General features: G+C 38.9%; 1 protein-coding gene across 3 annotated transcripts; it reads right to left on the reverse strand.

The window, feature by feature from the left end:
• Nucleotides 1-2,893: 2,893 nt before the first annotated feature.
• On the reverse strand, nt 2,894-21,033 carry side (motor axon guidance molcule sidestep). Of its 3 annotated transcripts, XM_089070935.1 has the most exons (13): nt 20,661-21,033; nt 18,821-19,994; nt 11,870-12,002; nt 8,577-8,788; nt 8,392-8,502; nt 8,036-8,251; nt 6,568-6,864; nt 6,168-6,298; nt 5,918-6,077; nt 5,205-5,504; nt 4,538-4,999; nt 3,909-4,118; nt 2,894-3,825 (listed from the first exon to the last, which is right to left on the reverse strand). In XM_089070935.1, the coding sequence occupies exons 2-13, from the start codon at nt 18,930-18,932 to the stop codon at nt 3,782-3,784; spliced, it is 2,388 nt and encodes a 795-aa protein (XP_088927061.1). In that variant the 5' UTR covers nt 18,933-19,994; nt 20,661-21,033; the 3' UTR covers nt 2,894-3,781. The 3 variants fall into 3 exon arrangements, with proteins under 3 accessions (XP_088927061.1, XP_025072928.2, XP_088927062.1); XM_025217143.2 differs by having other exon boundaries at nt 18,821-21,033; XM_089070936.1 differs by having other exon boundaries at nt 4,544-4,999; nt 18,821-21,031.
• Between the last annotated feature and the right edge of the window lie 5,276 nt (nt 21,034-26,309).

A 26,309-nucleotide genomic window follows, 5' to 3' on the forward strand; every position in this document is an offset into this window, starting at 1 on the left:
GCGATTCAGCACTCCTGTTCTCAATCTCCTGAGAAAGAGGAAGGTGGCTGGATAGCGCCGGGAAAAGAATTTACTATTTTCGTCGAATCTTCCGACGATTCGTGTTACTTGCGTGCGATTCCATCCAACGACGCGCAAAGTCGGGCTTATCCGACTCTCGGGCCCTCTTCTGTGTATATTCAATGGGTTACTCAAATAAGATTGTTATGCAAACTTTCACTTTATTCAAGAGTCTCCCTTTCGTTTTGTGCCAAATGAATTCGCTCGTCAAGCAAGGACGATCTGTTGATTGAAACGCTGTAGCGACATAGCGCTTCGCGCAAACATTCAGTTAAACAAGGTTCATTAATAAAAGTTAAACAAGGTTCCGCTAATATTTTTCAAAGTTGTAACAGATTCCCGTTGCTTTTGCACTGATAATTCGGAGCTAGAATCGCGGTGCAGAGCGCGCATGATGATTTATCATTTTCACTTAATTGCAAAAGCTGATATACGTATCCGCGTAAAAAGCGTAATGTGTACGCTTGTAACGTTCGCGTGTATGTATAAAATAGAATTTTCTTTATTATTTCCCGATTAAAGTTATTTTTATTTATTTTAACTCTCGTTTCGCGTTTTGCAGATACTCGTTAAATTAATCGGAGGGGAATTATTTTTTCCCTTTTTTTTTTCATCCTCTGAAAGCAATTTTTTTTTTTTTCCACGCGTAACCATATTTCTGCTTACTTATACGGCGGCGCCGGCAAGTGCCGGCTTTAACAACAGCGGATTTCAATTTTGCAAGCACTCAGTATAACGTCGGACGAATTGCCGGCGTTACTGAAAATAACAGGGATTATTCGCGACGTACACCAGCCGTCATCTCCCATGACGATAACGATAATGCCCGGGGTCCCAGCGCGCACTGCAAAGTATAATCTAATTATCTGCCCGGCCCCGACGCGCTTTGCGCTGCGTCGCGTAATGCGCAATTGCATCCAACGTATGGTGCACGTCGGTTGCATCTTCATTACAGCCGCGCATGCATTTATAGCCGGGCAACTCGTTTCCCCATATCGTCGATTACGCCATTTGAGTGTGTCATATAAACGGAATGATAATGTAACAATTTCGAAATAGTACCGACCATTTACTTCTATGTACGCGCATATACACACATACACACACATACACACACACACACACACACACACACATACATCCACACGCGCGCGCGCAACATAACGCGTAACACGGGCGTGTGAATGTAAAAATATAACAAGATTTTATGATAGTCACCTCTATTTATATGTTGTCTTACTATGCTAAGTTTTACTATGCTGGCGCGTGTATTTTCTAGACCAGTTCTGATTATGAATTTATCGTATGTGTTTCTCACTAATTTTACGTCCAAGCGAGTGTAATAAATTGACGAATTTTTAAAATAATATTTATCTTATTATTTATGTACTAATTAAATTTACTTGTTTCGTTTTAATCCTCTCTTTGTGATCGAGAGTATCCCTTGTTACATTATATTCCTGGGCCGATACAGTCACAATTATTGCATATTGAACATATAATTATTTTAATAGCTTCATACTAATAGCCCCAATATACATGTAATTATTTTAATAAGCTCGGATAATTCAATCCGTCGATATATATATATATATATATATATATATATATATATATATATATATATATATATCTTACATGTCTGATGCACGCGAGCGAAAGTGTACTATCGCGTTTTGCGAAAGATTATAACGTGTCTCTCTCTCTATATGTCACGCAATATTTAATTCATGGCTCTAAATCACAACCGTTGCTAGGCAATTTGCGGAAATGGGACAACTGTCGTGTGCAGCGACGTAATTATTCCGTTGATGAAGTTTTCATTAATGGATTGTTGGTATTCATGGAAAAGTGTTCGATTTCACGAATATAAAACGAACATGTATAGGTCGTATATTATTGCAATATGCTTGCAATCTTAATGCAGACATTGCATTTAACGTGCTTTTAAATTAATTATAATATATCATTTAATATATAACGATAATACCGACAACACTAATATTCTAAAATTCATATTTAATGTCGTAATTGAGATAAAAAGTGAGAATTAAAATTTTAAATCGAAATCGATTGCCATTTCGAAAACCTAGAATTATTAATATCAGACGGGAAGAAAAATTTAATGATAATTATATGATTGTATTATAGATAAATACTAGTATATATTAATATGCTTCTTTGTACATGTGGCGCTATCAAACGTATATTTCTATGTATCATAAATGTATATATCAATCTCTGTACTAATAGCTGATAACGTAGATCACGTTTTAATTCTCAAAAAGTAAGGAGAAATTTAATTTTTTACACATTAATGTATTTATCTATAATTCAGAACACCTTCGTAATTGGAATTAATTTTTTAATGTTTTTATTTATTAAAAATTGCGCTTCTTTATCGACACTCGGGATTCGAGATACTTCTAAATGCGATCTCTCTCCAAAGTTGAAGAGAGTCCACGCGTTTATATAATCCGATTCTGTAATTCATTTAAATGGCACATCAAATCGCGATACGTTAAATGCCAATTCACTTATCATAGAGTATTATGTTCGACAATATGAACGATTATAAAGCCAGACACGTTTGCGAAATAGAATAATTAAATCAGTAGCCGCTTCAAGTAAGCTTATTATCGCTAATAATTGACAAATTGTAATAATAATAATAATGAATAATTTCAACGTCAGTGATTTTAATGCGTTTAACGTGTAGAACATAGTAGAAATATATATTATTTACACAAGATTACCCTGTTGCTAATTATCATAAAATGGTTAACTATTAATGAATCCCTTCTCTTTTATGGGAATAAAAGAGATAAAAAAGTTCTTTCTATAGTAGCCTTTTTAGCTTTATTAATCACTAATAATACAACTTTTATTTTCTTCTTTTACTCTGTATATCAATTAATGCTCGTGAATGCAATATTTACATCGTATGGAATAGCGTGAATTACGCTGATAAAAGCTTAGATACAAATTAAACATTAATAATAATTTATAAACTACCGACTGCTTCAAAAAAAGTATATCCGAAATATAAATCGATTACAACAGCTTAGTAAAACACGAAGTATGATATTGCGTAAGCACAACATTTTCTAATAGGAAAAATTCGATATTCATGAAGTACACACATTAAAGTCTCTAGAGATTTCAAGTTTTAAAATTGATGTCTCTTTTTGAAGCAGTCACTATTATCCGACAAAGGTACATAAGATCACGTTTTTAGGTCGACGTTAATACGCTAATACTTGCAAGTATATGGTAGTAGACCGACGCCTTAGCCTCTTACGTTGTAAAAATAGCTGTACATTTTAATGTTACTTTAATCCTAGACTCTATACAATCTAACATAGAAATTTCGTCCGCGGACCTTTTACATCCCGCAGAAAACGAACGTAAATAACTAATAGAATGTTTCGTAACCGCCTCAATTTGCGCGTGAAGATCAATGAAGATTTCCCGATTTGGTCGTAAAAAGTACTATGTGTCGCTCCATCGACAACATCCCTCGAATCAAATGAGCGATTTACATGGCTGACGATTACTCGTTACAGCCGATAACCGCCTCCAGTTTTACGACGTGATATAAATTCGATAGACGGAACTAACTTAGAAATTTATGCGAATCTCGAGGAGCAATTGAACTTTATGTATGGAATTCTACATTGCACTTCGTCTTGATTATTTCTACTGTACAGAATCAGGTGGCTTAGTCTTGTAAGTCGAGCTCCACTCGTTGCAATATATCCGGTTCTGAAAGAAGATTTAATAATTATTCCAATTGTGAAATTATGCTATCCACCAGATCCTTTCTCTTCTTTCCTTGCGATAGCTACCTTTTCGATTTTCTTCAATGTAGAGACTTGTTCTTTGAGATCGCCTATTTTCATTAGAGTATCTGATCCTGGGCTCGACTCTCTGAGCCGGAACGTAGGTCGGTGTAGTGAAATCATCTGGGCCTTCTATAATGGGAGGGTTTGATCTTTTTCTGCAGACCACTATGCCGATGATTACTCCAATACCGACGAGGACCAACGCTGCCGCACCTTAAAACCAAAATTGCATTATGTACAAGACAAAAATAAATGTAAAATTTATTAACATATATTAATAAATCGAAATAGTTTTTTTTAAGAAAGTAGATTAAATATAACAATGCACAGTAGATGTCTAACAAAATGTTTAAAAGTTATAAATTTAATTTCAAAACTTTTGCTTTTAAACATAATACTTTTTTTATTCACTTTACAGAAAAAAATAATCTAATATATTATTATGTTTCTTAATTATAATATTAAGATAAGAACAGTAAAGAAATAAAAATAATTTACAAAAATTTCAAATGTGTGAAGAAACGATTTTTTGTTTCGATCACTCACTATAAATTAAGATAGGTGTTGCTAGGTGATTAGGCGAAATTAACATATTACCAACCAAAGTAAAAAGCTAGCAATATCGATTTTACCTGTACCTGTCAGTGCAATGACGATAATCATGTTCTCGGAGCTGGCTTGCGGCAACGCCTTTTTCAAATCTTCCAAAAAAAGTCCACCCCTCTCCATCTTTCTGCCAATGGGTTCAACGACCCTGACGTGTTCCAGAAGGGCAGGTTCGCTTCTGCCACGTCCGTTGACCGCGTAAACATATACCGTATAATCGTACCCTGGTTCAAGGTCGTGAAGCTGGAAGTTCGGAGTCGGATTTATGTCCTGATATATGGGGGGAAATTCCCCGACCATTCCCTGATCGCTCTGAGGAGTCTGAAGGGTGTGAGGGTCGATTTGACCAATTCCGGAATTCCTGAGGGATCCCCGTACTTCGAGCAAAAAGTGCTGTGGTGATCCACCGTCTGATCCCGGGATGCAATTAACCTCCAACAAGCTGGTCTCGTTATGCAATGCACAATCCATTGGCGACTGCGGTGGTTCTGAATGATGAAAAGAAACCAGCATTTAAATCCTCAACGAAGGTGTAACCTTCTTAAATGATGTTAAAAATTTGTATGCTAACAAATTTTGAATTTAATTACATTTTACTTGTCGAAAACATTTTATTTTGTCTGATAATGCACACAGTTCCTTTCATTATAAAATTGGTTTATAAGAAATGATAATTGACAGCTGATGACTCACTAGCAGGCACGATGTTAAATATGCAAGGTGTTCTTTGTCGTCCGATGCTGTTGCTCGCCCAACAGGCCAACGTGCCATAGTCGGTCTCGGCATTAGCAGTGTATGCTAGCATGCTCTTGAGCCCTTTACTTTCGATTCTCGAATTTGGTATAGGTAAAACATCGCCGATAGTACCATTATAGGTCCACGAAAATCGTACGTCATCAGGTAATGCCTCCACTTCGCACTTGAGTAATACCGTCTCGTATCGAGCGACGGTGATCTCTCTTCTCTCATTACCTTGTTTGCATCTCGGTGCATCTATCATTAGAACAGAAACATTAGAAAGAAGAAATACCATGAATAGGACAAAATTCATGCGTACAAATATTTTTAAACAAGAACACTAATAATTAATTATTTTTCACATGTTGATGTCGTATCTTAGTAATTTTAATCAATATTTATTAATTTTAATCTTAATTTATTTTATTTTTATTTTTTTCTAATTCTTAGGACTAAAATAAAATAAAAATATGTTAAACCGCGAGGTTAAATTAATCTACATTGAGAAAAATGAGTATAAAACATTCAAATTAAATTAGAAAATCTAATATGACTTGATAATAATTTAATTTGCCATGTATGCCATGTATGTTATTGTTCATGAACGATGTTCAGGAAACGATTCATTTTAACAAAAATAAGTAAAAATAAATAGAGCGATTACTCACATTTCATGTGGATAAAAAGAGGCGGACTATAAGATTCTCCCACAGTATTCGTGGCCGTGCAGAAATATCCGCCGATGTGTGCGAGTGTGAGCACGCGGAGGGTCAATGAATTAGAAGACAGCAGAATTCCGGCACTCACGTCGTGGTCCAGTCGCTGATTCTACAAAGAAGAATGCGAAGATCTGAATAGCAGTGACTCATTTCGAATAACGAGACCGTTCTTTTTTTTCCTTTCCCTGTCTCTACTTACATCGTGATACCAAGTCACTTGCGTTGGCGGCGGGTTGCTCTGAACGTCGCAGATCAACTTGAGATCATCGCCTTCCCTCAAAGTGTCCAAGACGTAACCGGTAGCCAAACGAGCGACGACTACTGGAGCATCTGTTTGTAATTGGAGAGATTGCGTCATTGTTTATTACGGTACTCGATTTCGCAATAAATATCGCCATTTCAGTTCGCAGAATATTTAAATATAAAAGAATACGAGTGATCGATTTTCAAATAATATTTTTTTTACGATGGCACTTACTGTAAAAACTATTGTAAATAAAATTTAAAAAAAAAAAGGATTATTTTCGGATTCACTTAGACATTCAATCGAGAGGCCAAGTTTGAAAGTTATAAACGTTGCAAAACGTTCGAAAACTCACAAGAGATATGAAGCGTTTTGACTTCCTCGAGGACCCCTCCGGGAAATCTTGGATTTTCGGCTCGACAAATTAATTCCTTGCCGTCGTCCTCTTTGCTGAGGATCAAAGCCAATCTGCTCATCGTCGAGTTAGTCCTCTGCGTGGTTGATATGTTGGAATCGCCTATCACGTGTTCGCCGAGTCTCCAAATGATCCTAGCCGCCGGAGAACTACCCCACGTTTCGCACTTGACAGTTATCGGACGACCAGCGAAGATCTGATCCTCCTGCAGACTGATCTTCACGATCGCCGGTTTAACTAAAATGTGATACGAATTAATAGTAAAGGATGAAATCACAAAGAGCTCTAATTTAAAAAGACAGGAAAGCAAGAAACATGTGCCGGTTTAATAAGGATACTTCGTTGTCAAAAATTTACATCTGCGGATGTAAGCATGACAGATGATCCCTACTGGATGCAAAAAACTTTGTGCCAGAGCCTCGCACCACGAAAATAACGGTCCGAGGGAGGGCCAGATGCCCGCTGCCACGTATTTTTACTTTTAGACGACAATTCTGCGAAATACGACCGTCAAAAGACCTAAGGAGGACCGCGCGGAAAATGGTTGGAATTCATTTTGCTTCCGCCGCGGATCAGTTGCTCGCAACTATATTTAAATTTCTTTCTTCACTATGAAATATACTCCGGGATGCAAAAAAGAATTCTGATTTGGAAAACAGAATTAAAAAAAAATTAGAGAAAAAAGACAAGATGCAATATTATGGCTGAATTAAAAATATTATTAAATATATTAAATAATTTTCTTTCATATTTAAATTTTACTGGAGGACTGAAAAATAATAAGAAAAATATTTTACACGCTTTTTTAAATTGTAGATAATTTTTTTGTTTAAATTCAGTCATAATTTTTCTTCGAGGGTTGCAACAAGTGCCTGTCTCTCTCGTAGATGCAAAGTGTGACAGTTTTCCTGTTTAGCTCGACTAAAAATAAATACAAGAGGAAGGCGTAGAAACGGAAGCGTAACGTGTCGATCGAATAAAACGTGCCAAGAGTGCCCTTTAACACGCGCCGCTTGAGCCCGCCTTTTAGCACGTGCTTAGGATCGCGGGAACGGCCTTGAAGACCGTGCGTGCGTTTCTTCGATTTTATTTTAAGCAGATGTCACGTTAACGCGGCATTTATGATCCATTTCCCGGAAATGCCGCCTTTTGCATTTCATCGTTCAAACAGTGAGAAGGAGTTAAAAAAGTGTCGGAAGGTCCTCAAATCGAAGCCCTCGATAGGGTGTGATCGCCAAGAGATTTACGACCTCGTAATCAAAGTCGGGACTCGAAACTAATTTCAAAGTATACTTCACGAACTTCGTGTATTGTTTTTCAAAATTTTCCTTAAATTAACATCAATTTCTCGAAATGTAATTTCGGTCGAACATATGAAACACGTAAACATGTAAAATACGATACTTACGATATATGTCGAGAGGGACCTCGCGAACGATGGGTTTCCCCATCGGTCCAGATTGAGCTTTGCATTCGAGCTTCGCTCCCCACAATGATCTGGTAACTTTATCGATGAACAAGTGGTTCAATGTAAATTTGTTCGGTGGGTTAATAGGTGGAGTGTCGATTACACCGTCGAGCAGCTCGCCATCTTTCCACCATGTCACTGAAGGTTTAGGCCTTCCTGTGAATCAATTACCCACGTAGCTCTTCTATCAATCAACTTCCAATTTATATCGAATATCATTTGTAAAATATCAAAAGACAGAACAACAACGACAAAGAATATGCGCATTGATAACTTAAAAAGGTGAGATTGCATACCTCCAGCCACTTGACACGTCAGAGCAAGATCGTAACCCTCCAGGAAGGGGCCGCCCACCCCCGTCACTTCTCGTCCTTGAGCATCGTGTATCACAGGTCTACTTGGCTGCTCTGAAAGTGTTAAACGTGACGTTGTAACAATGTTTTCGTCACTCTCTTGTCACTCTTTGAAACGCGATAGTTACCAACTAGAGTCAAGTTCACGCGAAAGTTTCGCGTCGGCGAGTCCACGAAGTCCACTCTGCACCTGAAGATACCCTGGTCTTTCAACGTCACCTCGTTGACCTTTAATTTCGCCCGCTGGCCGTCGCCAACCTGGAAGTACATTCGTGTTCCGAGGTCGTCACTGACCGCCCAGTGGATGGCACTGGTCAAATTACTATTTCTCGCATCCAAACTGTAGAGAAAGACAAATATATTAAAATATATTAAGCTTTATATTATATATTAATTAATTAAATTATGACCGATTCAAATTATTTTTTCAATGCGACTAGTATTTTTTTTTAAATCGGATTTGCTATCGAGCGCGAATGAACATAAGAATAAACAACTCACTTTATTGAATTACTTTACGATCAGCGTCGCGAGTAAAAATATTACACACGTTGTCGTTACCATCATTTTCAAAATAATTTTCAAATAATAAATATAAAATAATTTTCAACATAAAAATCATGATACGAGTTGTCAAACATTATTCTTTCTCTTTGACATTCTTTTTAATCAATCGAGAAAATTTACTTTCATTATTTTAAGGGTAAATATGTTTGATTAAAATATATTCAAATATATTCAAGGAATGTCATTTTCAGGCTAAGGCGCCATTGATTCAGTTGGGAGGAATTTTCTAAACTAAACTTCTCCATCGCGATCTTGAGCATTTCCGGTACGGAAACTCGGTAAACATCGCGCTTTCGCCAATTGGCGGCTCTCGGTGACTAAACTCGCGTGCATAGCGCATCTATTCGCGGCCGAAAAAAAAAGGACACTTGGCAGGCTCGTCACTTGCGGATTTAGATCCTCTTAGCTTTGGAGAGCTGGGTTATTGCGCAACGACGGGAACAGGAAATCGTTCCTGCGCACCGCGAAAAAACGGACGAAGGCAACGGGAAAAAGAGATATCATCAAAGCTGTTTACCGCACGTCGCGTGATTCGCCGTTGATATTTGCGGTTGACGACGATCCGTTGCCAAATACGTCGTCAAAGTCGACTCGGAAGCAACGGAGGAAAGTTCCATCTCGTGTAACTTGAGTTACGTGCCGTGAAATTGAGCAGAGTTATCTCCTATCTCCATTGAAACGGGAATATGACGGTTCTTCGAACGCATGAGATGTCCTCAGCTACGAGGAATTCGAAGGCGTAAAACGTAAAAAGCGACTGGTAGACGAGCCCTCGTCTAAATCATGTGTGTGCGTTCAAAACTCAGTCATGATTCGACCGAGTCTTTGTCCGTTCTTTCGTTCAAAAAGATTCTGAATGGTATCATTTACGATAAATGACTTCGATAATAAACGAAACTTTTCTCATTTCACGTATCGGAATAAAAAGTACGAATCCTTTGATAAAACGTTCTATCGTGCCGGATTCCGAAGTACCGCGGTGCAAATTCCTTTCGATTCGATGCGTTTATTTCTTCTTTTTTCTGCCATTTCGCGACCATTTCAGCGACTATCGGAAGCGCGATTCCGCGGGAAAGCCTGTGAGGAGAGCGCTTCGCCAGCAGAAGGCGCAAATAACCAGAGACTGCTTTATGTTCCATCCTCGCAACTTGTTCGCGCTTCCCTTTGACGCTCTATGATCCCTTTTGCTTGTTGTATTTCTTCTATAAAGGTCCTTTGATATTGCCCAGAACTTTATGCTCCCTTGTGAACCTTATAACCATCACGTTTTTGATAACCATTCACTGACAGTTTCCTACACGTTTCGTTCACATTGCATCATTTGCTTTCGCATTACGCTTCTAGCTCTCTGTATTTTTTCTTACTACAACATCAATCTCGATGAAAATCATAAAATTTTCATTCTGAAGCAAATCTACTTATTTTTAATAAACAATTTGTTTCTTATAATATATAATTTTTGAAAATTACTTATAACTTTCTCTTTAATTTCTGAAAGATCTAATTAACAAAAAATGTATTTATATATGTATGTATCTTATTAAAAAAACAATATTTTATATTACATTTTAATTTTTTAACAAAAAACGGGGTAGTTTGAAATATAATAAAGTAATAAAAATTCGTAATAAAAATTCTTTCAAGCGCACGTGACTTTTACACGGCTCTATTTATTTCTCATAGACGAACGAATGATAGTTGATGAAGAAACATCTTGCTTTACGATGCCAGAGACCGTTTTCATAAATAAGCGATGTCTCGTGCTCTGTTTAATGCCTATGTCAGCCGAAAAGAGTCTTCGATCGACTGCTATTCCTGAAGCTCGAGTTGGTGTTATGAAATTTCATCATTCTACACTTCCGATCGTAGAAATTCAGTCGAATTATTTATATAGCCCTGATCTAGCCTAACTTAAATTTTCTCGTGTATATACACCAGTGTATTTTATAATTGTCCATGCAATAAATATACAAATAAAATAGATATAACAAAATAATGCTTTTCAAAACGCTTCATAAAAAGCTCACGAACAGAAACCTCAACTTGTAACTCAAAATTTATTTTTTCTACTCTGATCTAAGCGAGTTAAAAAAAAAATATATATATATATATATAAATATTATATAAATGTATAATATATAAATATCTTATTGAAATTTTATATTATCTTCAAACATTTTTAATCTTCAATATCTTTAAAACAATTTTAATCTGACAATTTTAATTATTTTAAATTTTCCAGCTCGATATAATTAAAACTGATAATTTTTAATATTGAAATGTAGATTGCGCTCATTTACATCGATCGTTAATGAGCCTGTGATATTTATATGTCGCGAACAGAATACGTCGGAGGTGTCCATAATGAGAGTTCACGCTCAGGCCTAGGCTCTCATGCCGGGATATTTCGAGATGCGACTTCAGAACAATGGCATCCCCCAATAATGCGGGCTTAGCCAGCATTCGGGAGTCAGACTTTCGGCAGAAAGTTAACCACGTGAATCATTTCTCACAGATTCTCAGAACACAGGAAATCGACAGCAGGAAGAATATTTTTAAACGTTAAAATCATGTGTTCAAACGAGAAAAAAAATTTCGTTTCTTCTTTGCGCGTTTTAAGAAATGTATTTTCACTTACATATAAATTTGCGGTAGATTTCCTATAAATCTTTGCGTCTTTTTTTTTTTATTTTTAAGACTAGCATCTCGCAACTTGGTTATGATTTGTGAAAATTAATGGCGGCGTCTTTCGCAGAGCTAAACTCAGATGGATTGGCGTTCTAGCTTTGTGGTATTAGCGTCACGTAAAAATAGTCAGATCGGGATAGGATTATTTTTAAAGTGCAAGACTTGCCTGTAGAGCGGTATCCCGGCGTTGTCCTTGAACCAGAGAACCATGTTAACTCTATCCCCCGGTGTCGGTGGTGTGATGTCGCATGGCAATTCCACATTGTCGCCTTCGGCCGCCCAGACTAATCTCACGGGTGCTGAAAAGAGAAAAATTACACATTTTCTAGTTGTATATTTTCATTAGTCATATCTTTCTTATTAATCTAAAATTTTTTTTCATATAACATGATATTTAATTCTGCGAGATTCAATCAAGAGATAATTGCGAAAGTATGACGTGGAATATTGAAAAATACTCTGTCCCGTTCAAAATTATAATCAATAATCGTCACACATCAACCTAGTTAAAAGTCAAGATACAAATCTTTCCCGTGACATGTGAATTATATATTTTTTTGTGATTACGTCCACAAGCGGCTGACAGAAGAACATAAATCACGTTTATCATATAATAACGTTAGCAACAATCAAAGATTACGGGAAAATAGCGTTTTAATAATGTTGAAATTTTGAAATTTTTAACTTCATTGTTACAGTATGTTATTTTAAGAGAAACAGCTTGCATTAAACATTATATATTTTATCAAGAGACAATCAAATGTACGGACAACGTCTCATACAAGTAATGAGCATATTCTAAAAATATTTACGCGAATTAATAATGATGTTATAAATACATCCTGCGAAATGAGATGCTGTATTTATACTGGTGAAAATATACAAGATATACTGGTGAAAATATACAAGAAGATTTACTCTGTAGATATTCTGAGTACATTCTGAAGAGAATAAATAAATATAATATATTACACAGATGTTACACGAACGTATATTATACAATATAGCATTTAACATATATATATTTAAGTGCTAAATTATAATTTTTATAATTTTATTATTATTTTTATAATTATAATTTTACGGCTTTTACATGATTGTAATTTTGACGCGAGCGACTTGAAAATTAAATGTGACTAAGAATTCTGTCTGCCTATTGTTTTCGGGGATCAAAATCTTCTTGGCGAAATAACAATAGCTTCCCTCGTAATTCTGCCAGCTGGACACGTAATCGCAACCGCGACAATGGACATAGGTTCGATGCACCATTGTCCATGATTTTACTCTGCCCTCAGCACGCGATTTAAACTTAGATTCGCCACATCGTTATGAAGTACCGGTGCAGAAAATAGAAACGATATGGCATGAGCCCGCGGGCCGGCCGGCCGCACGTGCACGAGGCGCGCTGCTGTTTAATGCACATCGTGGTATGCCATTGATAATTCTCTCATTGTGAGTATACGTCTTGAGTCGTCTCTCGTCATCATATTTTATCGAGTTTCCTTTTTTCCCTTCTTCGATAGAAGACCTATGTCTATGTCTGCGACACGACGCTAATACTTTGAATGTATCGAAAGAAATTGTTTGCATACACGGATTACCACGGCAAAAATAAAGGGGAGAGAGAGAGAGAGAGAGAGAGAGAGAGAGAGAAAGCTAGAGAAAATATGCGAAACAAAAATCATGGATTTTTACGTGTAAAATTCCAGATCCAGTTTAGCAAAACACGCGCCTGGACGCACTTGCTCATCGTGCACATGGCCACGCGAGCACGAACGATGATGGTACCGTTCGCGAAGAACTGCTTCATTAGTACGCTGCTACATGTTTCATCGCCCTTAACGAGCCCTTAAGAACCTGACGAGAGGGTTGCGACTAAGCGCCCTGTTTTACGTTGGCGGTTAGGCATTCTACTCAGTGCAACTCAAACGCGGCGCGTTTGCACCTGTTAAGGCACTCAACGCAGAGTCACGAAACCCCCCTTGATTGTCACATAATTTAATATATTAAATCAACTCGAAAAGATCTGACGAATAAATTATTCTATCATATTTTTTTATATCATTCGAATGTGTGCATGGAATTGCACGAGTGCGATACAGCGTTATAATTTTGACGAAGAAATGTTTAACGATACGTTCTTTCCTATAATCTTTTCAGAATATGTAAATTTTCATATCCTGGATTTTGACGAATAAGAGAACATGTATAGTTCATCATCATAATACAGTCCATCGTATTTCATTGTTCCTTCGGTTCTTCTTTCTGGAACGAAAACGCGTATGTTCTCCTTTATTTCTTCTTCATGGCATGAGTATATATTTCTTTCATTCCAAGTTCACAAAAAAAAAAAAATGTATAAGCCCTGCGGTTAAAAAGAATAGATCTGTTGTTTTTAAGCAGTCGGCTACTGCATCCACCTGTCTTCCACAAGAAAAAAATGAATACGGTGGTACATGGACCCCAAAGTGGATTATTCCGTACGTTCCTTTGTTTCTGTTTTCTCATTTTTCTCTTTTTAATATAAGAAATACAGACAGAAATACAGATCTCTCGCTCCTCCCTCCTTTCTTTCTCTTTCGTCTTCCAGAAAATCGATTTGAAAATCGGAAAAAAGCTCGCTTAAGCGCATCGGGCGGTTATGTAAATAATAGTCGGCCGGGAGGGACAACTCTGCTATTTTTGTATCGTGTATTCGTTGGGAAATCGTGCTTCCGGCGACTCGCGTCTATTTCCGTACGGGTCGCAGCCTGGCCTCTTTCCCTGCCCTTTCTTTCACTTCGATCGTGCATCTATCGTTCAACGGATCAAATTCGCGGTCGTGCTTATCTCACGTCGAAATTTTTCCATGCCCGCGCACAGCAAAAGAAAATTATTGGCTTTAAAAAAAAAAACAACACGTGCATAATTTATATAGAAACTTGAAGAAGTAATATTTAAATGTAAAAATAAACAAAAATATTTTTTACAAATTTGAAGGAAAAAATCTCACACATAAATCAATTCTTAGGTTTTATTTAATAATAATACTGATTATTTTTTTCATCTGAAATTGTATTTATGATGAAGTGAAGTAAACGTAAAGGGCATATATATATATATACATATACAAAAACAAAGATGTAAAAAGATTAATGATGATCGTAGTAATAATGATCGATTTGAAAGGTGGGTCAGTCGAATTTAAATCGATAAAGACTTATGACGGCCGGAATGATCAAAAAGAAATAGGTAATATATCTTATCTCAATGGCCAATAATTATTTACAAAGAGCATGTGGCCTCCTATCTATAATAATTTATCCGGATCTATTTTAAAATAACAGGCTACACGCAACCTGACAATTATATCGATATTCTCGGTCGACCACCTTCTGTTCCTTTCGGTTCCCCGCGAGGCTGCCCGTCCCGAGGGTCGCCTAAGGGATGGAAAAGGAGGGTATGCGGAGATGGCTTTGACCACTTTGTATGATAATTTCACCAATGCTCTGACCCGTGTTTCTCCTGGTTCCCTCGTTACATTAGTCAAACCTGTACCATTTTCAAAGGCCAACCCTTTCTCCGTGTTCCACCTCGCTATTTTGTCCTTCGACCCTTGATCACTTTGAGTTTAAATATTAACGACGCAATGTTTCACGATCAGTGTCGGAACGATAACAGATTGCGATTTTATCAATCTTTCACGGGATACACGTGTAACACTTTAACATTTCGTATAGCCGAGTTTCATGAATAACTTTGCAAATTTATCACTCAATCTCATACGTACAATCTCATAGATACGTTTAATTTAAACGTATAAAAATTTAAATTTAAATTTATTTAATTCTAATGTCAGTTATGCGTTCACAAAATACTTAATCCGTTTGAAACGCTACCGATTCGAGATCGCTAATTATTTCAACGGAATATTGAATAACGAATAACAGATTCGAGCCATTAACTGTTTCAATGATATTGCATCGTATATTTGATGCGTTTGTATATTATCTCTATCTCTCCTTTCCATATAATTTTCGTGCATATAATCAACCATATACTCGTTTGTAACGCCGGCGACATGTGTCACGCACAACAACGCACGAGTTTAGGATCAGTAAGCGGTTGGACAAATGTCAAAACGCGCTGCAATTAATTACTTGGACCTTGTTTGATGAATCAACGATTACTCGAATCAATAAAGACTGAGTAACTATAAATATTAAATAATAATACAACGGCAGTGCATCGCGTAGCAAAATATTTGTAAAACGCGATTCACGCTAATTAAGCTAATTACGCTTTCAATTAAGCATTGAAAGTAATATATAATTATTGTGAATAACGTTCTGGAGGGGGGGGGGGGGGCTAAATGTACAAGAATCTGTTTTCATTTAATGAGGAATTATCTTATTTTACTTTATCATTTCTGACGTTTGCAGCAATGCGCGCGCATTAATTAAAAGTACATACCATGTTCAAAATGTAATTCATACTTAACATCTCGCAGAGTTAAATTACCATTTTACCCATTTGTCTTCTTATATAAATCTAGATATTAATATTTACATCCTCTACAATTTTTAATTTATTTAATTATCCAAAAAATTATGATAAATATTTCAAAAGGTTATAACATCTTTTTCTTTGGAGAAATTTTATAATATCTTTTTTCTTTTAGATAAAGTCTAATCTTTCTTTTATATAAAAACTGCTCGTATTACATACAGATAAGATGCAAATTGAACTACGTATCAGGAAATTAACATGAGTTATATCGAGGGAGTTGTCAAGATGCAACGATGCAAGGATGATCTTCCATGCGCGAAAAGTACGCTGCAATGGTTTATGTGTTTTCATTTCGCAGAAAGTGTTGCTTTCGCAATGGACCATTATACATGACTTTTACTGTTAGAGAAACATGTAAAGACTCTAGCGATGATGCCTACATGAGCGTCATGATTATCGGCAATTTAATCGTTTTTCGTATAACCAAACGAGGTAAGGCAAACGATTGATCGCGTAAAACTATCAGGATTTTATAAAATTTTATAAAATTTTCAGGATTTTTATTAAATTTATAATTTTACATATAAGCGTCTGTATATGTTTAATTAAATTCCCACCGGTTGCCAACAAATACAATTATGTTTGGCCAATGTTAATTCTTAATAATTATATATCGTATACGAACGATGAGGTTGACGGTGACGAAGCCAAAGATCCGAAAGCTCCTTTCCACCCGCTGAAAATAAATCGCGCGAAAATTCTTTCGTTGCAAACTCGGATCCGGGTTCCCGCATCCGAGAGAGGAACGCCGACGAAAATATCCACTCGCCGATCCGCGCTTCCTATTTTCGATCGACTGTTTTCCAAGTGGCAGGATCCCGCACGCGCGTTATCGCATCGCGAATATATAAACCCGATATAGATAAATCGCACGCGTTCGCTTTATCTTAACGGTCGCAATGCGGTCGCGTTAGCGCATTATGCCGCTCATTATCTTAACGCGCTGCGGTTCGCCACTTTTCCCCTTGCATTAGCATATCCTCATGCAATTAGAGTTAAGAGAGTTTTTCTCAAAATCAGTCGACGTTTGTTATTCTCGATAAAATGATTTTTAATTGAAATTTTTCCAAAATTCTTCTCGCATTTAATTGAGGTTGAGATATTTTGCAATATTCTATTTTTAAAAAATATTGTAAAATACTTTTTTTTAAAAAAAGATACTACAGACAACATCATTCGGCTTTGTTTCCTTGTTTTCTGTTCCTACAGTACAACTGTCCTATTCTTTGATTATCAAAAAATTATATTGCAAAAATTGCCTGTGGTGACCGATAAATGTTATTGACTGTATTGTAGCCGCAAAAATCTACAAATTTTCATTTAATTTCATTTGACACATTCAAAAATGGGTTCCCTTCCGGGTTTTGTATATTTTTTTCTTTTTTTTTTATGTTCTCATGATTTCCCAAGAGAGTCCGCGAAACTCGAAGATTAATAACGTAATTATTCTGGCATACTAGCGAATGTCGGCAGTCTCGCCAAATTAAATTGGCGACGTCTATTTCAGACGACTATTTCAAATTTTGTCTACCTGTCCACCATCCGTGGCACGGCTATTATTGCTACTCGCCAGATTCTTCCGCGACACGATTAATTAAATTGTTCACGCGGCTACGCGCGATAATGCGAGGTTCTATCTGCTTCCTTTCTGCAGATAAAAATGTTATGTCGCAATGATATAAACAGGAAACGACGCATCACGTGAAACTGTTCGTGATATGCTAGAGATTGAACCGTACAAACGGTGCCTTGATTGAATTTTACGAACGCTAAAACGTCAGTAGGTCGCATGCGGGCCTGCGGGTTTATTTAAATCCTTCCGGTTGGTGTCGATGGTCAAAAAGTGCCAAGGCATCTCCCAAATTATGTAAGAATGACCCAGAATCTGGTTTTTTACTTCTTTTAAATTTTTTTAAGTTAATTTATTATATTATGTATGTTTATTTTTTCTTCTCTTAAATATAAATTATTACAATAATTATTTGTTATAATACAATTAATTATATAAATTATTCGTTATGATCGTTATAGTCGTATGTCAGCATGTATCCATATTATGATTATATGATTTATATATAAAATATCATAATACAATAAAAAGTTCTTATCATGACTTAACAATTTTGAAATATCAAAATATGTAATCGGAAATAATTTTAATATCAAAGAAAATTTATTAAGAATTTCACCTCCGTAGTGACGTGGATGCAAAGTTAATGGGTTAGCGTGTAAACGTAACCTAATATAAACTTGGGGAAACGTGTTGAACTTCAAGCGAATACCACGTTAATAGCCTCGTTGACGGATCTGACCTGCTAATTAGATGTCAATCTTCCGACAGTTTCGGGCAACGAAGGCTAAGACGCTTGCATAGTTTCTTATATCGAAGGTGGAGGTTGACGGTCGAAAATAGAGAGTAATTAGGGCAGCTCGAATTTCACTGAAAATCTCCTTGAAAATGCAATTCGGGAATAAATATAGCGATAAACAGATTTTGCGGGCCGACGCGTTGGAGGAAATTCTGGATAAACAACGTTGTAAGGAAATTCGATTCCTTTGACACACGTACCTTTGCTCTGAAATTCTGATGACGCCTTCGCCAAAGCCGCGCCTATTCGGCAAATTCTTAGCACCATCAGCAGACTCGTCAGCAGAAGTGCGTATCCCGACACGCAGCGCATTTCGATGTCGTGTTGTGTATCGCGAATCGTGGGGCTCAGGTGTCGCGTTGGCCGCACTCAACACGTCGGATCCGCTCTCCCGTCACACGGTGGCAGCATTCGATCTCAATCGGTCGAATTGAATTTTCTCCGTACGCGCAAGGTTGATTCAACGACAATCCTTCTCGCGAGATAGACGTGGCTCCGAGAACAATTTCGATCGCGCCGCTTCGTCGATCGATCGCGACCACTCAAAGGACTCGGAGAATCCAGGCATTCTCGACGTCCTCCAATTTAATAGTTCTTAACTCTCTACAACGCTACACTTGAATTATCTGTCACGTACTTGCGTTTTCTTTTATCTTGGCTCTAATATTCTAATAGCTAATATTTATTAAATTTATTAATAAATAATAATTGTCCTTTATTATATTTTTCCACGCGATCTATGTTCTCGATCTGAATCTCACGAGGATAGAATCTTTTCTTTTATTTCACTATGTTCACGTGAAAAAGATGAGAGTAATTAGTAATTAGTAATTAGTAATTAGTAATTGTAAAAAGTTTCTGTATTTTCTTTTCTCAAAGTATATTTTTTTCAAAGTTGCAAACGTTTAATTTTCATCGATATATTTGTACATAATGTACATTATGTACAAATAATATATTCCATAAACACATTTGTATTTGCCGGCAATTCAATAATATCCATTCATTTACTCAAGGGTGGGTTCTTATTCTTTGTCAGCCGGGTTCAGTCGGGAGTACAAAAAGCACAGGCGCCAAGCAACACAATTCAGCGATCGGAGGTTCTCCGACGAGTCCTTTCACGCCCGCCCTTCCTCTTCCCTTCGCTCGTTATTAAGCCGGACGCGTGTCTCGAAATCTTTTGATTAACAAAACCAGTCGGTTTTTCCTGCCTTCTTTGTGTCCCCTTCTTTCCGCAGGCTCATTTCTTTCGGTCGAAACTCTCGCCTCACGACATTCAACTTGGTCGTCGTCTTCTTCCGTTCGTCCGCTTTGACTTCCCCTTTCTCCTTCTATTCCTCTTTCTTTTTCCTCCTCTTCCTCCCTCGCCGCCCTCTAAAAGAATTTCAACTTTGATCCTGCGTCTCGAACGCGTGCCTTTGCGCGTCGCTTTTTAACACCCTTTTTAGCCCCCTCACTTCCCCCCTGACGTTATTCTTGATAGGTGGTCCTCCTTTTGCGCGCCGGATGGTTTAATTTAGAGACGCGGTCAGGTGGCATCGCGCGTCGTTTTCACGCTTCTTTATTTAAATGAAAATAATTTTATTGTTTATATTTTATTTTGCTACCAATAATATCTTGAATTTATCAATATCACGTTAAATCGAATATCCCCCAAAGATGATGTGTCGTGGTTACCAATGGAATTTCTTAGATCACGATTAAAATTAAAGAAGAAGAAATTTTTTATTTCTTTAAAAGGAGGAGTGTTTAATAATCAACACTTCAGTTTTTTAAAATAAAAAACTTTGTTTTATTAACACCATCGAAGTTTTTCACAATATCACTTGCGAAGGATTGATAGTATTAATACTTATGAGAGAGCGTCGGAGGGAACAGTATTTACAGTTTATCTGACAGTTACTACTTGCGATTTACGTCTTACACCATCGCGTAGAAACACGTAAATTTTATTCGGAGTATTTATAAGGACGAGTAGAATGGAGCATATGCGATACTCTGAAACGAATAAATCTTTATCTCTTAGGAGATAATCCTCACAGGCAGGGGTGCAATCGACGATACCGGAGACACTGACGTATTCTCGGTTTTAGTTTCAGTCGCATTTGCAGCTAGCACCTGTGGAGGATGCAGGGGGCACGTCACACTCGTTCACTCGCGCGCGCGCGCGCACGTGCGACGTCGATTTAATCAGGACACGATCACCGGTGTGATAAGACGCGAAGGTATTCCCGCGTCGACGAGATCGGTACCGTCGCTCGAGAGGATCGACGTCGTCCTCGTCATCGTCGTCGACGTCGACGTTGTCGTCGCCGTCGTCGTCGTCGTCGTCGTCGTCGTCGTCGTCGTTATGATCGTCGTCGTCGTCGTCGGCAGCGACTGCCACGAAACTAAAACCAAAACCGAAGACACGCGTTTAGTTTCCCCTACCCCAGGACACCCTCGCCCTTCTCGCGCGGCACACGCACCAGCACTCCAACTCACGCACGCACGTCTGAAACGCGGGCACACGCATCTACACGTGTGGAAACCGCACACGCGCGCCTTCGACGCGCGAGCACGCGGTCGCGTAGCACACACACACACACACACACGAGCGAGTTGCGCGCACCACACACACACACACACACACACACACACACACACACACACACACACACACACACACACACACACACACACACACACACACACACACACGCCGGATGCTGTGTTAGGTGGCATTTGCGCGGACGTGGGAGTAATGCTAAATAAGAGTCTAAGTAACGCATGCAAATACTGCAATGAGTAATACCCTTTGTAAAGCGAGGTCGTAAAACGGAGCACTTGTCCGCGTTACGCGAGGATTGCGAATTTCATTGGTTTTTGTAAAATGTACCGACGTACCATCTAACTGGCTTTGTTCTTTAATTCTTAATTATGGGTCTACCTATAATTTATAGGATACACCAGACAGAAGGAATCTCTAATTTATAATTTTACATATTCCTTATTCTTCTACATTCCATATATGTATGTATCCTCTAACTTCTACCTTCCTGCATATTCTAACTTTTCAAATATTTCTCGTAGTCACACATCGGAGATGAAATTATAAATAGAGTTTCATTCTCTCTCTATTCGGTCGCGAGTTGTAGATCGTCTAAAGCGGATTCTAGGAACATGCTATTGTAATCTATCTATTTTTATACATGCGATGTAAGCATAGGTGATACTATTATTCTTTAAAGAGAATCTCTCATCTCATCTTCGAGAGAGAGAGTGCTTTTCCTCGGAAAATAGCTCCAACGAACTATAATGGAACTCTAGGATATCGCAACTTCATTTAAGATATCCATTTTCCGGGCGAATGACGATACATAATATAGACATTACCCGCAGCTAGGTATATCGAATTGCGCCGAGTTACGCTAGATCAATTAGTGAATTTTGCATAATTTCGCGAGGGTTCTCGAATTTCGATGCTTTAGACAATCGGAAACGATCTCCGTGTTTGGTCATAACAACGGTAATAGCGCTAGACAGTTGTGACGACGTGAAACACACGTTCGCTGCCTCCGTAGGCCATACATATCCGTAGTATCGCAAATCGAATCACGCCGAAATTCTCCCGGTTACAATCCCCCCTCCCCCCCCTCCCCTCCTCCTCCTCCTCCCTCTTCCCCTCATAACGAAAAGTACGCTATATCGAATACCGCGTGTGCGTTCGCGCGTACCAGCGCGGATGCACACGCGTTCCGCTCCGTCTCCGATCTTTCCGTCACGGAGAGGCAGCAACCCCCGGAGTTTGGTGCGCGCTGGGATAAATGCACAGGGGTGGGTTTCTGGCGTGTCATCGTACGGACGATTACGCGACGTTGCGTTGAACCGGCCGGAGGGGCTGAAAGCGCAGCTACAGCGATCTCGAGCCGGTCATCACCGAGGGTGGAGCGGAGGGTGGATCGTTGGGTTCCGGAGCGAGCGAGGGTCAGGAATGCGCGTTCTAAAAGGACCGAGGATCGTGTTCCGAGGCATCGCCGTTCGGTCGAACGACACATCGAATTCTGTTCTTGTTTGTCCAAATGCCCCATTGTGTGCCCTCCGGGGCAGTTTTCACGCGTGCCACAATTTCCTGCCTGTCACGTGTGTGTTCAACAGTCGGGTCGCACTGTTTTGCTTTTGTAGCGAGAAAGGCATCCTGAGATCCTCCGCCACAGGATCGAGCCTAGTGTTTGCTCTCCAAGAGAGAGAAGAGAGAGAGAGAGAGAGAGAGAGAGAGAGAGAGAGAGAGAGAGAGAGCGAGCGACTCTCGAAAACAAAATTCTCGAATAGAGAAATGAGTCTGGTTTTTCGATCGACGAGTGTACATTCCGGAGTCGCGGGTCTTTATAAACATATTTTCTGTTGAAAGTTATTCATGTGCTCTCTGCCAGAATCAAGACTGATGTTTGCTCTCTGAAAACGACTGTCGTAAATAAAATTCTTGGATAGACAGCAAAGCCACTAGTCCCTCTCATGAATATGTATCTTTGAAGTGTATTTTTTATAATTATATTTTATAATTATATTCGCTTTTTTATAGTTCAAAATTATTGTTTACTAAGATTAGATTATTAGAATCTGCCTTACACGAGCGCGTCTATTCTCCGGTGTATCGCAAATTCCCGTATCTCGCTTCCGCAGCTCGATAATATTTCACCCTCTCTTAGAGCAGATTCGGTGTTTACTCTAATCGCAGTTCCCGCACTAAAACAAGAAACAAATCCTCAATTTCAACTTAACCATTTTCCAAGTGTACAAGTCATAAATGCGTATTCAAACTTAGCAAACGCATCTCACGGGGGTAGAACGAGTATTATTATTATTATTATTATTATTATTATTACTACTAATGCGTTCTCGTCGCTATTATTGCCAGTACCATTACTCACCGGTGCTCTCGGGCTCATTAGGCGAATTTACTAGGCGCATTTGCGTCGCGAGTTTCACCAAGCAGTTCGCCCCGAGAAACGACAATTTTCGCGTTGTCGCCTTACGCGAAGTCGCCCCGCGCCCGCGCGCTCTCGCGAGCATTTCCCCACGCTCGCGTTTCCGCCAGAGCGTAAACTTCCTATAAATAAAATGCACGCTTCTCCGTAGCTTCCGTTCAAATTTCGTCGCTGCGAAACAAGTAGCTGCGGCACGACGACCGCGTTCGCGCCCGGCATGCAGGGCCGCATTTACAATGCCCGTAAAATTTTCTTGGTTGCTCCGGTTCGCAGCCTTTCTATTTCGGGACAACCATCGTCGTTCGAGCTCTCCCTCGCTGGATGCCTTGCACCGTCAACCCTCCTCTTTCTCTTTCCGTCTCTTTTTCGCTCTCTCTCTCTCTCTCTCTCTCTCTCTCTCTCTCTCTCTCTCTCTCTCTCTCTCTCTCTCTCTCTCTCTCTCTCTCTCTCTCTCTCTCTCTCTCTCTCTCTCTCTCTCTCTCTCTCTCCCTCTCTCTCTCTTCCTCTCTCTTCTTTCGTCCAATTAGCGTACGCACCCGCGTAAAACGTACACCACGTAGCACGAAGAGCACTTTTCGCAGGCCGGCCTGCCTACCATCTCGAGCTCAATGCCCTGTAAGTGATTACCCGGAAAAGTGCTGCAAATTACATAATCGCGTCAACACGTAATCTGCTAATGAAAGTGGTAGCAATGTTGACGTACAGAAAATGACAAGCTGCCAGCTACACTATTTTCGGTCGAAAAAAAAAATATTATTTAAAAAAGTGATAGCTTTGCAATAATTTAAAATCACAGAATTGATCGATTATACGATTAAAAATTGACATTGGAATTTCCAGATATTTTTCGCTGTTGTTTTTGCATTAATAATCACGCGTAAACTCAGGAAGTTGCTGTTGACGAAACAATATTCTCGTATATTTTTGAATTTCCGCTGCGACTTTTCTAAGAGAAAGCTAAATAAATGTTGAAAATACCGTCGTTAATTGTTGTAGAAGGACAAATATTTATACTATAATTTGATGAACGAAACGGCTATTTCGCTGCCGCAACGGAAATGCCGCAAGGTTTCATCTTGTCGGTGATTTTAACATTATTTTTCATCGGGCGACAGTTTATTTAGCCGAACAAATCTCTCTTCTCACTCTACCATTGATTTGTTTATACGCAGATGAAGTGAACACGAGCGCGGTGCCTAGTGGATGCGAGCACTCTAGAGGACTCTCGAGACTTTTATCGGTTTATCTGTATCTCTCTTCCATTTATGCGCTTTAACAAATAATCACTTTCATCAAGAACATTTTTTTTCTTTATTTATTAAATAAAGTCTATTATCGAAAAGAGAACGGACACCCGTCTCTTGCTGTTAAATAAACGATGTAGACATTGAATAAACTCTAAACAGAAATTAATGCGACCAACTTTTGAAGTATCAATTGGATTCAATTACAAAAATATTCGCCAAAACAAAAGTGAAAATTAAAAAGATCGCAATTGATATTTCATTTACGATGCATGATAATAGCAATTTGATACGTACATCTAACAGATCCCGATATACGATTCTTTATTAATCTCTTATCGTCGCTGTTACACGCTGACGTTCCTTTAATGGCATTTCAATTAATGGCTCACGCCATCTCCTATCTCGTATATCCGACGCCACGTGACGTTTATCTCACGATTGACGGGATTCGAACATCATTCGTCTCGATGTCTATCGCCGCGTCGGCCGATGTATCCATTTGCCCACGACGTTACAGTCAGCGGTCGTGTACCATCTTCCCCCTCGACCGACTTGGCTCCAGCTGCCCCTAAATCCCGATCCCTACCGACGTCGTGTACGCCCGATAGACGTCGAATGCGGTTAGACGCACGTGCGTTTTGCGCAGCGCGGGCGATAAACGCGCTCGAGAAAAGGCAGATCGATATCTCTCCGATGGATGAGGCCCGCGCGATAGCCCTTCCCGGGTATAAATAATGGAATTACGGGAGAGAGAGACGTAATTGTTACGAATTGCCGGGGGTAATTTATGGGTGCCCCGCCGGGTGGGTGGCCCCCGTTCCCCTCCCCTTCCCCCGCCCCAAGCACGCGCGTTTTATCTCGCTGCGCTCTACGCAAATGAAATAAAGCCATTATTGAGTCGACGCGATGTGAAATGTCATTGCTACGTCGGCGAACATCAGGTAGTACCGCAAAAATTGAATACGTCTCATTGAAGTAACGATTATTTTCTTTATGTCTTTTTTTTTTTTTTTAAATTATATCCATCTCATATCGATCCCGACGCACATTTATTTGAAAAATATCCGCTCGTTCTTACGTCCGTTTGAGAATCTCTCGCTTTCGACGGGAAATCCCGAAAGAAAAGTTTCGTGATCGCTCTGGATATTCAACAGATTTAACTCGCCTCGTGAAGCAGCCCGGACCCAACGAGAGTCACTCGAATGAGGCTCTCAAAGAGAACCGAAATGCAGTTTTTGCTTCTTGTTTTTATATCGAGCGTAGAAACAACACAATATCAAAGTACTGCTGCGCGCATAAAAAACACTAATGTTCTTTCTTCCGGCCTTCAGAGGCAAGACAGACGTGGAAATGGATTTTTGATGGTATTCAGAAACGCATCCTTCACGCTCGCTCGCACGGACATCTAACAAAGAGTTAACAATAAAATTAACGAATTTACCCGTGACAAAGACGGGCTACTTAGCGTTCGCATA

The sequence above is a fragment of the Pogonomyrmex barbatus genome, unplaced genomic scaffold (genome assembly GCF_055798465.1).
Source record: "Pogonomyrmex barbatus isolate J1 unplaced genomic scaffold, ASM5579846v1 scaffold11, whole genome shotgun sequence".
Taxonomy (NCBI): Eukaryota; Metazoa; Arthropoda; class Insecta; order Hymenoptera; family Formicidae; genus Pogonomyrmex; species Pogonomyrmex barbatus.